General features: G+C 39.6%; 1 protein-coding gene across 1 annotated transcript in view; it reads left to right on the top strand.

Annotated features, from left to right (window-relative positions):
* ESRP2 (epithelial splicing regulatory protein 2) overlaps positions 1-17,610 on the top strand; it is a 40,757-nt gene that overhangs the window by 10,089 nt on the left and 13,058 nt on the right. Inside the window, exons 3-12 of the mRNA XM_054269378.1 lie at positions 8,664-8,777; positions 9,816-9,930; positions 10,671-10,769; positions 10,891-10,945; positions 11,742-11,852; positions 12,697-12,829; positions 13,025-13,067; positions 13,568-13,869; positions 15,822-16,043; positions 17,308-17,506. Coding sequence (XP_054125353.1) covers positions 8,664-8,777; positions 9,816-9,930; positions 10,671-10,769; positions 10,891-10,945; positions 11,742-11,852; positions 12,697-12,829; positions 13,025-13,067; positions 13,568-13,869; positions 15,822-16,043; positions 17,308-17,506 — 1,393 coding nt within the window. The remainder of the gene's footprint in view (positions 1-8,663; positions 8,778-9,815; positions 9,931-10,670; positions 10,770-10,890; positions 10,946-11,741; positions 11,853-12,696; positions 12,830-13,024; positions 13,068-13,567; positions 13,870-15,821; positions 16,044-17,307; positions 17,507-17,610) is intronic.

Here is a 17,610-nt window from a genome sequence, read left to right on the forward strand (position 1 = left end):
CTGTGGCCTCTTTCACACAGATTAATTTGAAGTGAAAACAGTTTATCTCAGTAAGTGTTTCTTTATTTAGCAGTTTCCTGACACATAATGTAGTAGTAAAGTAAGTCCACAAACTCTGAAATTCTTATGTTGCTGGACTGGGGTGCTTTATCTTACACAAGGCTAACTTCAAGTAGCTTATTTGTGGAGTACTCTGCATATTTCAACACTCTCTTATTAAAACAGGTTGTGCTTTTGAAGATAAAAGCCTGTGACCTGATTGCTGTGACATTCAGATGGCCTGAGCCATGGTCTTGCCTTTTATGCTTAATGCACTACCCGAATTAGATGCTGTAGATACCATAGCTGGAAAGCATGCAAATAGTCTGGTGTTTCAAACTTCCATCTAAGAAATAATTAATCAAAAATGGTCATAAAGTGCTCAAGTGGCATGGTTTGGACAGATCTTTGTCATGGCAGAAGGTTAGATGTTTGCATTCTTTCCTAGGAAGAATTAAAGCATTTCGTTAGCTGTTGTTTACTTTGCTGCACAAAGACCCAGGTCCAATTAAAATGAACCACAGAAAGAAATAGTGTGGAAGTTTCACCTTTAAAACAGTTTACCACAGCCCTGAGCAACGATGGTCTGTTTTCTATGCTCCACAGAGTATCACTGGACAGACAAACCATGACAATTGTTGCTCTGTTTCTGTATTTCATGTTCCACCTGTTGCTGAACAACGCTGAACAAACTTATTTTTATGCAGGAAATTCGCTGTAGGCTACTCTCAGCAGCTAAGTTTAAAGTTGCCAGTCCCTCTATTAATTCTGAAGGAGTATAATGAATTTTAAAGGAATTTTCTCTGTTTATGGAGTGAAAGGATGCAATAAATTTGAAGAATACTTTCCATTTTCCCCCTTGAAGTCTTGCAGTAATTATAAGAGGTGTCTGTAGACCTTTTTTTCTTGAGAGACCTGTGAGGTGACAACAAGGAGGACAAGGTGGTATTATTTCCTGTAACTTCAGCTTCCCGACAAAGTAAAAAATAAAAGTGACTATCATAAATACACTTAAAAGCATAATTCTTTTTTTTTCAACTACTGCTTCTTTTGAAGATTTGTGATTGGAATTTCATGGCAGAGCCCCAAGCCTAGGATAGCTGAGACCCTCTTGTCACCTTTTGCTCACAGCATGAGTGGAAAATAATTAATTTCTTTCTGTGAGAGGCAACAACAGGAGTTTGTCTAAATAAGCATCTGCTGTGGAGGAAACTGCTTTGGAACAGCTAGAGAAGCAGCAGGGTGTGCAGCACCTGGTCTGGACCTCTGTTCAGGAAAGAAGACAAAGTGACAGCAGATTATCAGGTGTAAGAAGCAGCCAAATGTACCTGAGGAGAAGGCAGTCTCCAGTGCTTGAATCTCAGTGCCACATCCTGCCTCTCCTTGAGACTTAGTAGGGTAAATTTGCTCTTACACTTGCAAATTCCAAGATGGATCTGTACTCTAACTGGTTTTGGATATGTAATGTCTCTCTTGAGTGCATTTATTGTGGCCTTTGTGACTGATTGATCCTTCTGTTATTTAATGTAGTTTCTAGGCCATCCAGAGGTATAAGGTGATGTGTAACTTGACTGGTCATACTGGGCAAAATTAGATTCTCTGGCAAGCTGGAAATGAGCCCCATGCTTTTGTCCAAGCTAGTCTGCAGTCACTAAATAATCTCAGGCATTAGTGTTCAGTAGAGCAAATAATTGCCTTCCTCCTAACAGGAGAAATCAACTGGCAATATTATTTTTGAACATTTCTAGTGAATGAACCTGGGCTGCCTCTGTCATCTCCTGCATGTTTGCCCAGCAATGAATTCAAACTAAGGGGCAATTTCTTTTTCATGTTTATGTCTGAATGGTATCTAAATATTGTATTTTTACCCCTATTTAGCTAGAAGGGGAAAAGAAGTGATTTGTAGCTTTTGGCTACACTGGGGGTTATGCTTTTTTCTTTTCTTTCCATACAGCAATTTCAGTACAAGGTCACCATGTATCCATTATCAGCCATGTGGAATATCAGTTAGCAGATGAACAAAGGCAAGGGCTTACTATAGGATTCTCTGTTTAAAAAGTTACCCAGCACAATAAAGGGTTATCATACTTGTAAATAGTGCTGAAATGCAGTCTGTGCACCTCCCAGTAGTATTGACATGCTTTAAATTCCTCCATTGCATGGATAAGGCTGGCATTATCACCAGGAGTGGAAGAGTGAAGGAGCAGAAGACTGCTCATGGAGAGTATTGTAAATAAATGTGAAACCCTCATGGCTGTAGGACCTGAGGCACAAAGACCAAGTGAAAATATTTCCCTAGGCTGTCATGTCGTGGTGTGTTGTGTATATGCAAGCCTTGTATAACAAAGCCATGGCTTGTTACTCCTGACTTTACTCATGCTGTATTAGACCCTTTAAGTCTTTGGACAAACTTCAGAATTCAGTGGTGCTCCAATCTTGCTTATGTTTTAGTGGCAGGCAGGTTCTGTTAATGAGATTTGGCTGCATCTCAACTCTTGATCTCCTTCACTTCCCCCCATCCTGGAAAACATGTCCCTTCCCAAAAACCCCCAGCCCCTCAGGTACACACTGTGGTGCCATTGGTGCCCTGATCTTTGGTGGAGCTGCAGAGTGGGCAAAGAGAGTCCAGAGTGGAGGGAGTCACACAACAGCTGAGCCTGGAAGGCACCTGTAGATGTTGTCCAGCCCAAGCACTGAAAGCAGGGACACATGAGCAGGCTGCCAAAGACAATGACCTCTTGGATCTTTAGTATCTTCAATGATGAAGAATCTGCAACTTCTCTCAGCAGCCTCTTTCATTGTTCATCTGCTGGAGATCTTCTTTCAGGAACCACACCTGCAAATGTATAATTGGATTTGGGTGTTCTTTGGAATAAATTGTAGAGGACTTAGCATAAAATCAGGCTTTGAGGCAATAACTGCAGTACCTTTTGCCTGTTGAAACAGAACTGAGAATAGAAAATCTTCAGTGAAACCTTTTTGAAGATTATCCTTTGTTTTCCATGCTGCTATTAGCTGAAAGAAGACTGATCATTGTTATATGCTCAATGCTACAAGCAAAGAATGACTCACACCAAAAGCCTGAAAGAGAGTCTAAAGCTCTAATGCTGTGAATTGCAGTAATGTCTAGTAAGTGATGATGATTTTTTTTTAAAATACAAGTTAGACTGGAAAGCATCCATGGTTATAAGCAGTATGGCCTTAGTCATAGGTTTGCACAAAGAAGGTGTAAGCAGTGCACATTTATGTGCCTCAGATAAAACTTCTTTCTTCTCAGAGTACTTTACAGATCTGTGAAATCTTATTTTCACTTTCTCTAGAACAGTTTCATTTTAGTAATATGAGGGATTTTTAAGCTCAAGGGAATATATCAGAATGTAAATCCTAAGTTAACCAAAATAATTTTTCTTCTAAGTTATTCCTGAAAGTTTTCTTCTTAATAATGACAAAAAACTGTCATTCCTGAAAAGGTTTTATTGTCAGGGTTTTTGTTTGTTTTGGTGGTTTTTGTTTTGTTTGCTTAGGATTTTTTTGTAAAGCACTAATCTAGACTGCTAAACCTGTTCAAAGTCTTTCTACAGGCTTTAAGCCAAATCAATTATCATCTCTCTGCCTCATGTCTCAAATTTTGACTGGACCAGATATGATCTGTTCACCCTCCCAGGTTTAAAGATGGCATGGATGAAAAAATGAGCACTTTTTGATATGCTGATCTGGCAGAAAATAGACCATGTATTCATCTGCAATCACCAAATTGTAAACTCTGGGCAGTTTAGTAACATCCTGTTGATACTACTGATTTGAAACCAGATCCCTACACTGTGAGGACCACTCTTTGTGCAAAGAAGGTTGATAAATATAACTCATCTTTCTACTTGAAAATAGATTCAAGTCTAGCTTCCGTGTGAACTACAATCTAAGATGTTTTTTTGATTTTTATGTTATACTTGCATGGAATTCCAGACCTGCTTAAACTGCAAGGATGCCTTTAATTCTGAAGCTTTGTGGATGATTTTGTCTTAGCTGTGATGGGTCAGTAGGGCCAAAAGAAGCAAAACAGAGAAATTCTGTGCATGACTAAAGGAAAGGATGCTGCTTTAAAGACTCACTAGGAGCTGCTAGAAATCTGATGCATAAGGGGCAGCTGAATTTTCTGTTACTTCTCAGAGGTGATTTGAAGAAAGAATCCCCCAGAGTACCATGGTGTTTTAGAAATGGTTCTATTTGACAGCATGGATGCATTCTGTGCCTGAATTATCTCAGTGTTTAATTACCAGGCCAGGCACAGATACAGCACAGATGCAGTGGCCTTTCTCAAGGATGACAGCTATTTTTAGTAAGGAAAATGAGACTATCCAAATAGACAGATGTTTATTTTAGTTTTTTGTGCATCATAACTGTAGAAAAAGCTTAATGAAGAATCTTCTTGTTTCTCTAAGATCTACATCTTAGCTCAGCTATATTTAAGGCAACACGAAGTGGGCTGTTATTTTAGTCCCTTGGGATTCATCAGTAAAAAACACAGCAGCTTGTGCTGGCTTTCATCCAGCTTTGCTGCTGGCAAAACATGTCTCTTCAATCTCTTTGTACTCTCAGCTACATGACCAAAATCCTGTTTAGCCAGTTTTTCAAACTGCTGTTCAAAGTCTGTCCTTCCCTCTCACCACCTTTTCTCTAAGAACTGTTTTAGGTTTCGAGGAGGCAAGTATACAGAGCAGCTTGTTTGATTCTTCCTCTTCCCTCTGTTCAGTTTTTAATCTTGGTGTGAAATTACTGAACAAATTCCTTTAAATAAAGAATGACTCATCAGAGCTTTGCCGGAGAGACTGATCTGGTGGAATAAGCAAGAGAGGTGGAGGATGATGCTAATAGACTGGTTCTTGCAGTCAGAATGAGGGCTGGTTGCAAGATGCAAACAGGTAATTAGCAGTGTGTGAGTGCTGTGGAAGGAGCAGAGGAGCAGGGCAGACAGGGTGTGTGAGCTTGGTGGGGGCAGTGCTGAGGTGGGGCAGCTTTGCCTGCTGCAGTGGGGGCGTGCTTGGATGGCAGCATGAAGGTGAATGACAGCAGGTAAATAGCTGAGATGGATTTTATTAGTGGAGTGAAGGAGATGGGGATGGAATTCATGAAATGACAGAGTTGTGGACAGGTTGTTCAACATGTGAGACAGAAAAACGTAATGTAAGTCTGGTGCTGGTCTTAACTTGTCCTGTGCTTGCTCCATTTGGGTGGATGCTGGTTCAAGGCTGGCTTTTGAAATGCTGCCTGAAATCTGTGGTGCAAGAAAGGAGGCTGAAGATGGCTTTTCCTGGGCAGTGCTGAATTGCTTAACGGGTGTGGCTTGTTGTGCTGAGCAATGTGGCTTTACAAACACATCTGCCCTAGCTGCTTTAACAAGTTTGACACATGTGTTACGTGGGTCTATTGCCTGAAAGACTTGAGGGTCCAGTGTCATCTATAGCAGCAAGAGCTGGTCCACAGCTATGCCTCTCATACTCAACCTCTGCAGAATTAGGAGACATCTCCTGTGGGTGAAAGAAGCTACTTCAGGCTAATCTCAAATATCTGTCATTCCTCTGGGGCTATTTTTCCCCATGCTCTGATCCTGAGTGAATCTTCCCATTCACTCTGCTACCCCCTCCTCTCCTCAGTTAACCCATGCCATGGCTGAGCTGGTTTGGATAACAAAGGTTGCCTATATCTCCTGACTACTCTTCCCACAGTCTTTCTTGCCCTCTTCCAGAGCAGTACACCCCAAAGTTTGGAACAGGCTGGTTTTAAAAATAGGAGTTTCTAAATAAGCTCCCAGCAAGTCCTGCCAACCTTGTCGCAGTTTATCTAAGGCACTTTAAGCTGCAGGCATTTGGTAAGAAAAGTAGAGTATTGTTTTGACATGTTGATTGTTCCACTGGAAAGGAGTTTGCAATGTTGAATGTTATCACTCATATTTAATAAATATGCAGTGCAAACACTAACGCTTGGTACAAATAAAAACAAATCCTGATCCTTGGGAGTTCTTTAAACCTTAGTGCAGTTGGAATTCTGGGCTTATCAGTGTCCTTATGCAATATTTTACTACTCTGGCATCTTCTCAGTACAGGCTTCTGAAAATATCTGTGTTTTCTTTTCAGCTGTAGGTTGTGTGGGAAATACCACCTAGAAAAAATGAATATTTCAGTGCAACATTCTTGATTTTTACTAACTTGACTTACAACATTTGACCTGAGCATTTCCTCCCTTGTGCAAACATTTTTCTCCTTTTGTTTTCTGACTTGATGTCTTTTTGATCTACAGTTCTTACATTTTATGTGTACAGCGGGAGGCTGCTTACATTTGTTGCTTTCTCCAGATAGTGTGGGTTAGATTTCTTCTTGTACCTGATCAAAATAGCTCCCTAACTGCACTGCCTGTATTGGCTCTTGAGCATCTCCAGTAACACAGGGTACAAAGTTGAAGGTTTGGGGAGTGTTTTATTGCTGTTCATCAGTAAGACTCTGCTTCCTTTCAGCAAGAATCCCTGTGCACCCCCTCTGGAGGCTGATTCCTATCATCATTTCCAACCCCTTTTTACAAATATTTGCTCTTTACTGTGTGCATTAGTTAAACAAAAAAAAACCTAATAAGTTGCTGCATTTAGTAAGAAAGTAATTCTCATGTGTGTTATTGTGGTGAGAATATTTGTTGTTGGTCTGTGACTGTGGCCGTCCACAGAACTACTTTTCTGAAGTGGTTCCTCTGGAGTCCACTGGAATTTTCTTCTTTTTCTGATGTTTACACATCATCTGAGGTATTTTGAGCACTCTCAGATCTCAATTTTCTGACTTTAAATCATCTTTGAACAATAACTGGCTTTAAAGCCTCAGGTTCTTCAAGACTTCAGCTTGTGGTAGGACCACAACCTGTACTAGCAATTGGGAGGAAACAGGCTTTGGGAATCTGCAAGTTTGGGATGGTTGATTTTTAGTTAGTTGTTTTAGTTAGTTATACACCATCTGTTTGTGGTGTATTTGTTCTTTTTGTGTCTTTTGGTAGTGTGCAGACAATTGCATTATAAAAGTTTATGTTTTGTGGGGATATTCACCCTTCTTATAGTTTCAAATATGTTCTCTGCTATTAAGTAACTTCACTTTATATGAACATATCTATATCTGTAAATATATCTGCAAATGAAGCCACTTAACACAAGGTGGTGAGTTGGATGCCCCTCCTTACCCAGCTCTGCCCCTCAGTTCCCTGTTTTGATGTGTAATACCCACTACTACAGAACTCTGAACTCAGAATGGTAGTGGAACTCTGGTCAGCTGCCCAAGCCCCTGGATTGGTTTGAGCAGTTATTTTGAAATAAAGCTTGGATGATCATGTCTCTGCTCCTTCTAAATCATGTTCAATACACGTGCTTTGCCTTGTGGAGCCTTGCCTTTGGGCTGCAGTTGCTGTAACTCTTGTTCACACTGTGGGTTCTGTGTAGCTGTGGGATCAGGTCATTAGGGCATCACCTTTCCTGAGCAGAGACTGAAATGATGTGGTGTCACATGTGTGGTGATAAAACAAACCAACTCTCTTTTCTCCCCATACACAGGTTAAAAGACAGCACAAAGATATTGTCTAAGTCTCAAGTCAACTTTTAATTTGCTTTTGGGGGTGGTTGTTTTGAAGTTATAGTCTGCTGCTGAGAGCAGTGGGTGGCTATTGCACTGTGATTGTAATTATTGCTTGTTTGTGAGGTGATGCTTTCCTGGGAGGGAGTAGCATCAAGAGGGAAGCTTAGAATAATTACATTTGTCCCCTTGAAAATTAGTTAACAAACTACTCCTTACTGATACATGTAGGTACTAAAATATGCTAGCTGACTTATTAGGAGCTAGGAATTTAACACTGGTATACAGTAATAAAAGGCTGGAAACTGTTGTCTAAGGAAGGAAAATAATGTAGAATAAGACAGCTGGAGCCCTTTCCTCTTGAGCATTAATCTGCTGGGGGTTAGCCATCCTAGAGCTGGGAATAATTTTTTTTAAATCTAGTATTCATAACACTTTATCTGTACCAATAACTTTTTTAGCTTGGATGTGACTTGATTATCATTTTATTTTTGAAGGTATTAGATCACTATTTGTTTGGCTTTTCTTAATATATGACTTTTGAAACATAATTAAATCCTGATGAGTAGGTTTTTTGTTTTTGAACTAAAAAAAAAATTATTAAGGATATAATCAGAGATGCTAATAGGTGAAAAAAGGGTATTGCAAAATCAATATTGTGATTTATCTTCAAAGTTCTTTCAAATAATTAATAACTTAAATTATAGTTAGTCCAGATTCTGTACATTACCAGTATAGTATGATCACTATTCATATGAACTCATAATTCTGCTGTATCTTCCTAATTAGTCTTTTTTTTTCTTTTTTTTTTTTACTATTTTCTGGGTGTTCTTGTTTGCTATTCCACAAATGCATGCAGTTTATTTGCCTTCTTTAATCAGGAGCCCATATCTGTTCTCCATCATGTTTTTTCAAAAACTTTTACAAAATGTTGAATTACTTTATCTCCTTTTTAAAAGTGCTGAAGTAATGGCAGGTGCATGAAATTATCAGCCAGTACAATAAAAATTTCTCTTCATTTTCCAGTTTAGTCAGCTGGTATCCAGTGATTTGAAAGTACTTGGAAGGAGCTCTTACACACTCTGCAGTGATGGCCAGTTACTCATCCGACAAGTTCTCCATCCAGAAACATCCAAGAAGGTACAAGATCAGAACTGGCGCAGAGAGGCAGCACTCGAAGGGGAGTGATACAGTTCCACCTGGGAGCTGGAGTGTCCCAAGACTATTGAAAATTATCCCCTCCCTGCCTGAGCCATGAGTAGTTATTTTAGGCACTTGGTCTTGAAAGTCAGCCACACTGCTTGGACTCCCGGATGAGCATAAGGAAAAGGAAAATTAGGAAAAACAGGATAGAGACAGAGGCAATACAAGTACTTTGAATTCTGTGTGTGGAGTAGAAACAGAGGTACAACTCGAACCTCAGCAGAAGTGATGGAGGACTATTGCTTTGCTTAGGCTTGTATTAAACCAATGTCCTGTGGAGGGTAAGCACACAGGTGGTGGTGTGGCCTGGCAGTGGTTCCCCATCTGCATTTATTCAGTGGGAAGCAGAGCTGCATCTTGTTTGCTACTCCCACATGAAGCAGCAGTTTCTGCTCCAAGTTCCTGGAGGGTTTAGAGCACCCTGTCATGCACAGGCAGGAGAACCTTGCCTTTGTGCAAGGTGGTGACTCTTGAGTTTACTGGCTTAGCAGGGCCTGCAGGAGCCCCACAAGAGTGAGAGCTGCTGACATAGAAGGAGCTGGCCAGTTATTTGGTCTTTTTCTGAAAGTTGCTGAAAGAGATTTTGCATTCCGTGACAATATTTATTTAAAATTTGTCGTTGTGGTTTGGTACAAATCTGCTTTTCAGTGTAGCCGCAAAAGATAAAATAGTGTCAAAAATAGGAAATAGCAGTAAAACATAGACATATTAAAATATTTTTTCCCAGCCATCCTTTCCAGCTGTTTTGCATGGGTCTGACTCCCAGAGGCTATTTGACTTTGTTCATGTAGACATCCAGTTCTGTAGAGTTATGGAATTTGAACTGTGTTACAAAGGAACCAAACTGCTCCATCACCTACAAGCTGGTGATGTGGAACTACGTAATTTCTGAGAGTGCCTCATTCTGTTCAAAAGTATTACTTGAAATTTAAAGGATTAGCATGTATAAACCAAATATTTTTGCCTTCCTTGTAGAACTTCTTGTTGTCAGACTGCTTCTATTCCTTTTATGATCTGCGCAAAGAATTCCATACTTGCTACCCAAGTTCAGCCGCCGTGAAAGACCAGACTATCAAGACCATGGCAGAATGTATCCTTTTGCTGCAGCTTATACCCCACAATCAGTTCAGTTCCTTGAGTTTTATCTCTGTGATTATTAGAAAGTTTAGAAGAATAAAACTAAATGTGGGTTTTATAAACTCACAGGGAAAGTGAAAGGAGTGTCTACTTAAGTGTGTGTCAGGGGAGTGGCTCTGCTTGCATCCCCCCCCCCCCCCCCCCAAATTGAATCTAATTGATTTCTAAACCATATTTAGTAAATCTGCCAAAGAAAAGCATCACTTGCGTTGGTGCTTGATCTTAAAGGAAAAGCTGAGCTGTCAGTGGGCTTTTTCAGCACCTGCTGGCCTGCAGGTTTCCACTGTTTGCAAATAATAGTTATCTTGTATGATCCTGACTAAAATGAGTTTAAAATAAAGCAAAAACAAGACCCAAACAATACTCTATATCTCAGTTCAAATTAGAGAGATTGTTGGGGCCCATCTGAATGGGATTGAAGTTCAGTTATGTTTAAAGTGATAGGAACTTAGTCAGCTTTTCCTTTTTTGGACTATTAACACTGAGATTATGTAAGCTCTCAATAGTTTTCAAACTGTTGTCTGTTGCAGTGAATATAAACCAGTTTATGAGCAGAGTAACATGTCTAATAGCCACATGTCCCTGCTAAGACCAGTACATTTGATTATTAGTTCTGTGCTAATTTCAGGAAAGCATTATGACTTGTTTACAAAGGATTGTGCAGGTCTGTTATTTTCTATAATCACCTGTTAGATCTAGGCTTAGGGATAGATGAAGCAGAGGAGGACTTTGGCGTGTGGCAAGTGAAGACCATGGTGGCTATCATTTTCAGCATGCTTTCAGAAGGTTGTAGTAAGTTAACTATTTATACTGAATGCTGAAATCCTTCTTTTCTGAAAGAATTGGCAGTGATGCTGTCATTCTTAAGTAATCTCTGACTCTGGTTATATTTAAACTTCTTGTTTTGTCACAGATCACATATTTACTGAGCCTGAAACTGTGAAACACAAGTATGAAACAGGTCCTTGGTAAGTGCCCTTGTCATGGTTGTTTACAAACAAAGATGAGTCTTGTGTACAGCAAGGAAAGCTTGTGAATAGTTCCCCATGGTCATGTGAAAGCAGGCTGGCTCCTGAGAACAGCCCAGTGCACTCAGCAGTCACTGCAGTGCAGCCAGACTGTGGCTGGCATGATGAATGCTGCACTTTAGTCCACCTCTTTAAAGTCACTGCAAGTTAAATGCTCTTTGTTCTCTTGCCTCTGTTTTGCATGGCAGCGAGGCTGTTTTATCTTACCCAGGGTGAAGAAATATTTGTGAACTTTCCCTAAGTCAACAGAGCTGATGGCCAGTGCACCCTGCATGAGCTGAGCTGTGTGGTGCTTCCCAAAGTGGTTTTTCACCCATGCTGAACTGGGTGCTGGGTTCAGGGATGAAGGGACAGGATGGCTCATTCTTTACAAATGTATTTCAGTGACCAGACTGAAATATTTTAGGCATAAGTAATTTGTGTTGCTTGGATTGCTAGATCTTTCAAATAAAATTAATTCAGTTCCTCATTACTTTACATTGAGGCAGTTGTCCTATTATTTTGTTTAAGGAACTGCAATGTGGTGACAACATTGTGCATCTACAGTGTTGTAGATATAAAGGAATTATCCAAGTTTTCTTCCATTTCTTTATTGAAAGAAATAATGGAGATAGGAGAGTCTCAACAGAAAACATGCTCCCAATTTACAATTCAATTAGTTGCAATCTGAAGTTTGGTAAAATATTGGAAAACCTGGATGAAAGCTTACTTTGTCTTCTTTTTTCTTTCTGTGCAGCAGTAAATCTGAAACTGTGGACAGTGAGACAGTAATACGTGCCAGAGGTTTGCCATGGCAGTCTTCAGACCAGGACATCGCTCGATTTTTCAAAGGACTCAACATTGCCAAGTAAGATAAGGAAAATTTACCTTGCTTTATCACTTTATCACTTTGCCTTTAATAGCAAGTCCCTTTAATATTTGTTTTACATACATCCCCCACTCTCCCCACTGGAGTCCTTCAGTCTTTCCCCACTTGACCCCTTCCCACGCTGTGGCCTTGTCAGCTGAACAGGTTTATCAGCCTTAGGGGTGCAAGAGAAAGTTTAGAAATGTGTGAAGAAGAAAAGAGTCTTATCAATTGAAAATAATATACATTCATTTATTGCTAGTATCAAAAGGGAGAAACTCCTACTGCATTAATCAAAGGAGAGACCAAGACATGAAAAAAGCTTTAATTTTGTGCCAACTTATTATTCTTCTATACCTCCTAAACAGGCCACATTCAGAAACTTCTAAGTACTGTTTGGAATAAATTTTCATATGATTCATGTCTATACCGATGTATAGATTTATTTGTATACATATATATGAAGAGAGTGAGGTTATTTATCATACCTGTCACTTAATATATATTCCAGATCTCCAACACTGAAAAAAATATATTTTTTTAATTTAGAGTGATGAGGAATTTCAAATGTACATCTGAGATAATAGGAGGGACAAATTTGCAAATTTGCAACTTTATGGGAGTTGAGAAAGTGATGAACAACATGAGATCCACGAGCTCAATTAAACAGATTTTAAAGTATAATTCTGTTACAACAAAAATTAAATTTTGGATAGTAGCAATTTCTTTTTACAATCTGTAATCTTCATGTTTAAGTCTGATTCCTTTACTATTCTTACACAGTTATTTATTAAATGTATTAAAGATTCAGACTAAACTTATATTTGTTGGCTTTACCTTCCAGAGGTGGTGTGGCTCTTTGCCTGAATTCCCAAGGAAGAAGAAATGGGGAGGCTTTGGTTCGGTTTGTCAATTCTGAGCAGAGAGACCTTGCCCTGGAAAGGCACAAGCATCACATGGGTAGCAGATATATTGAGGTAAAAAGTTGTGACTTGAAACAAATCTTTGGAGAGAAACCTGAATATTTTAAGCTATGTTCTCATTTAAAACCAAACTGCACTTCTGTTTTGCTCAAAGTACCAAAACACAATTCTCTTGAAAGTATATGTGTCGTTTAAAACTGAACATTGTGATTTTCATGTGGTTTTTTTTTTTTTGTTCTTTCTTTCAAGGTTTACAAAGCAACTGGAGAAGAATTCTTAAAAATTGCAGGAGGTAAGTGATGCTGGAGTTCAGTGTGATTACTTCAGTTCATAGGAATGTTGTTCAAGTTCTGCTTTCTTCTTTGACTGAGAATGCAAACGGATAGTGAAGTAGCTTTTCCTGTTTTGTCTTTCAAGAATGTTTGACCCTGTCAAGTTGTTGAAACTGAGCTGTGAGCATTTGAGCTGTGATGTTCACAGACTTCCCTCCTTCTTGGGAGGAAGACCAGCCTTTGCAGTGGAAGCATCCGTGTATCTTGTATTAATTCACACTAATCTCGTCTTTGCTCCAATTTTATTAAAATATTAAGCACTTGCAGATGAAGAGGTTTTCCCCTCAAAACGGATTGCTGAGAGTTAGTAGTGTTTTGGGTCTTGTCTGGGTTTGTTGCTGGCTGCTTACCTACTGCATTCTTCCTTAGTGCTTCCCTGCTGCTGCTGCATCCCCTGAACTGGGTGCCCAGCCCTGACCACAGGTTCTTAGCTGACCACGTGCTGTTATCTCTCTGCCAGGCACCTCCAATGAAGTGGCCCAGTTCTTATCCAAGGAGAATCAAGTTATCATCAGGATGAGAGGCCTTCCATTCACTGCTACCCAGGAAGATGTCTTGGGCTTCCTGGGGCCGGAGTGCCCAGTCACAGGAGGGAAAGAGGGACTTCTCTTTGTCAAGTACCCAGATGGCAGGCCCACAGGAGATGCATTTGTGTTGTTTTCCTGTGAAGAATATGCACAGAATGCACTTAAAAAGCACAAAGAAATACTTGGAAAACGTTACATTGAACTCTTCAGGAGCACAGCGGCAGAGGTCCAACAGGTTGTAACTATTGGTTGTGAGACTCTAAACAGAACAGTTAAAATATTTCTTCTTATGCTTACACACAAATATGTTGTAGAGAATCATGAACATTTATTATATGAAAAATATCAAGAAAGGTCAATACATATTTCCTGATGGGTATGGAAAATTGTGCAGCATTGGTTTTGCTTTGATCAGGGAGGGGCTGTTTGTTTTGGGGTTTTTTTTAAGCTGCCACTGCTTGGGTGGTTTTGTTTTTACCTTCCTTCAGTCTATAAAGTGAAAATCATGTTTTTCTTCTCCTTAAAGGCTGACTGAAATCACAAAAGTAATTCTAAAAATATAGTAGATTGATAGTGTTGTAGTATTACTTCTTGAAAAACTGCAATATGGTCTTTAAATGCTAGTTTCCATGTGCAGAATTTCTAATATTAAATCCAAATCTGGATGCATGAAATGAGCAACTGCTTTCTTGGAAACTAAGAATTAAGAGGATATATCTGGTTTTTTTGGTGAAAGGAAGTGATTTTTTTTCCCTGAGGTGATATATTTCCTTTTCCCCCTGTCCTTCACCAGTTCCTATCATTACCTTCTTAAACTGGTAAAACCATTTTATTTTGTCACCAGCAGCTTGTCCCTAATAAATATCACATATAGTATTTTTCTTCCTGACACAGAATACTTCTAGACTGGTGGCTCCAGAGGGAAACAGTATTAGATTTGGTCTGGTGTTTGCATAACCACTGGCTATAAAAGTGTAATGCAGTTACTGTGCAATTTATGTGACAGGTGAAATCTTTCTGTAGAAGGGATGGGGCAAGGGAAAGGATATCCACACTTGTAGATCACTGCCACTACAGTGATATGGATATTACAACAGCCAAGAATCTGTGTGCTGTGAGGATTGGGAAGTGGCATTTCCCTGTCCCCCATAACTTCCCTCCTGAGAGAGAAGGAAGCAAAATCCTCTAAGGAACAAAATCACTCTGTCACAGCAACCAAGCCTCTGCTTCCACTTTTTTTTGGGAGACCTGGATATAGCGTATATTCACTGCTTCTTCCTCTATGACAGCTGTCTAGGCTGACACCCAAACTATTTTGCTGCCTGGGCAAGAGATTATTTCTTAGGAAATTACAGACTACTTGTTTGAGTAATTACAAGAAGTAAAGCCCACTCTCATCTATTTAGTGTTAGTACAAAGTAACTGCAATATTCTCCACACAACTGAGAGAGATTTCTGTCCTAAAATGCATTACAAGGACATTCTTAAAACAAGTTCCCTAAGGCGAATCACTTTTAACAAAACTAAAGCTTTGTGGCCTGGTCTTTTGGCAGAATGTGTTTATTTGTGATAATCATCAGTAAAAATGATTTTCAGCAGTAAGCCCCTACATGTGTCATATGTTCCCTTTGTCATTTGGAAATGAGTCAAGATAAAATGTTGAGATCAAAGCCTCCTATATTCTTATCTTTATCTTTTATTTTTTCCTCAGAAAATCTGTACTTGGAGATGAGCACTGGGGTTAAACAAATAAGCACTCTCACTTAACCAATCAGTTTTTAAAATAAATTAGAATTAGTGCTTTCACTTACTGATTATTTCAGGTCTCAGTCCTTTTAAAATGATTGGTTTTAATTTACCCTGATTTAACTAAGAACTGTATGTGGCAATACTGGTTTATTAGCACAGATATGATTTCAGATGTTCCTTTTTGAGGTACCATAAACAGTAATAGACTTCTAACTTTTTTATATTGACATGAGAAAAGTCTGTTATTGGGGTCTGGCAAATTGAATTTGTTAGCCTTCCTCTCTCCTTTTCGGAGTTGAAAACTTTCAAATGCCCAACAGAAAAGTAACTGCAGTGACTTAGTATAAGAAGGGTTTGTTGGAAATAGTATTGTGAGAACTGCCCTGTGCTCAGACAGGTGATTGTAAATCTGCATTGCTGTGGGTTTTCTGCCAACAGGTACTCAATAGATACATGTCAACACCTCTTATTCCAACCCTTCCAACTCCCATCATCCCGGTCATCCCCCCTCCATACACCATTGCCACGGGCAGCGTCCGCGACTGTGTGCGGCTCAGGGGCCTTCCCTACACTGCTGGAATTGATGACATCTTGGAATTTATGGGAGATGCCACGGGGGATATCAAGCCCCATGGAGTTCACATGGTCCTTAATCAGCAGGTAAGGCATTTTGCATGGGAGGAGTAACTTTGCATTGACTGAACAGGTTAGGAGTCAGGGCAGCTTACCTGATCTTGGCTTTAGTCTTCTCCAGCCTTGGGAAAATGTAATGTTCTCTTCATCTGTCTTTGCCTCATTTCTCTTCCCCCTTTACATACACCCTTGCTTTTCTCTCTCTGTATGTATATATGCATCAGCCTGGGAAAGATGAAGCTTGTTCTTTGAATTATAACCTTATCCTGGAGGCTGTTTTCAGCCAGAGGCTGGAGATACATTACAGAAATCTCTCCTTTAGATGGCATAGCTGCCCTGTCAACTTCAGGGTTCCTGTTGTGTTGAGTGCTCTTTGTGTCAAAATGAGGTTTTTCTAACTTGATGAGCAGTTGCTCAGGCTTTAAAGAGAGTTGATAATTAAAAATTGTGGTTTGGGTGTATTTTAAAGATGTGATCATAGAGATATATTTTCCCTGTTGTCTTGTGTTAAAAATAAGTTCTTAATGACAGAAATACTGAGGTATTAAAGAAAACAAATCTACCATATTTGTTTAGGGGGGTTTTTTGTATGTGTGTATTTTTTTGGTTAAGAAAGTTTTTTGTATTTTATACAGACAGGTATATCTGTCAGATTGCAGAAAATCAGGTCTGGAAATCAACTTCCAATGCAGCTATGGACTTTACTAAAGGATCTGGAACTTTATGCTGTTGTATTATTACCTTGAAAGCAGTTGTAGGGAAGGCAAAGCCAGGCTCTTCCTAGAGCTTCACAGCAAAAGAATAAGAGACAGTGTGAATAAACTACATCCAAAACCCCCCATTCCAGTTGATGGAAAAGGGAAAAAATAAAATCACAATGAGAAATTAGCTAAGCACCTGAACAGATTCCCAGAGGTGATATGGAACCTTCACCCCTGGAGACGCTCAGATTTCAAGTGGAGAAGGCCATGAGTGGCCTGACATAAATTGAAAGTTAGTCCTGCTTTGAACAGCTTTTGGATGAGAGACCTCCAATTTTTTTTCCGTGCTACGTGATTCTGTTTCTTTCTGCAGAGGACTGAAGCGGCATTGTGTTAACTGGGCACTTGTTGCATGAGTCTTGATTTTTCTGCTCCTAAATAGAATTGTGGAGTTGTGAGTCATTTGTGCCAGAAAAGGAATAAGGATACAGGCTTTCAGGAGATGTTTGATCTTAGTCCTTTCTGCATTTCTTGTGATCTGGGTGATTTCATAACAGATTGATCTACAATTACTTCCCCGCCTCCCCTAGGGACGACCATCAGGTGATGCTTTTATCCAAATGAAATCTGCTGACAAAGCCTTTATGGTGGCTCAAAAATGTCACAAAAAAATGATGAAGGACCGTTATGTGGAAGTATTCCAGTGTTCTGGAGAGGAGATGAACTTTGTTTTAATGGGTGGCACTTTAAATCGTAGTGGCTTATCCCCACCGCCATGTAAGTTACCATGTAAGTCTCCAATTCTTCTGCTCTCTGCTGCTAAAGGCTGATATGTGGTAGGTGCTGAAGCTTTGTGGCCTTTCACCTTTTGACTCGGGTTTTGCCATGATCAA

This window comes from Melozone crissalis, unplaced genomic scaffold (assembly GCF_028551555.1).
Source record: "Melozone crissalis strain CALT ecotype California unplaced genomic scaffold, PUWL_Pcris_2 ptg000007l_1, whole genome shotgun sequence".
NCBI lineage: Eukaryota > Metazoa > Chordata > Aves > Passeriformes > Passerellidae > Melozone > Melozone crissalis.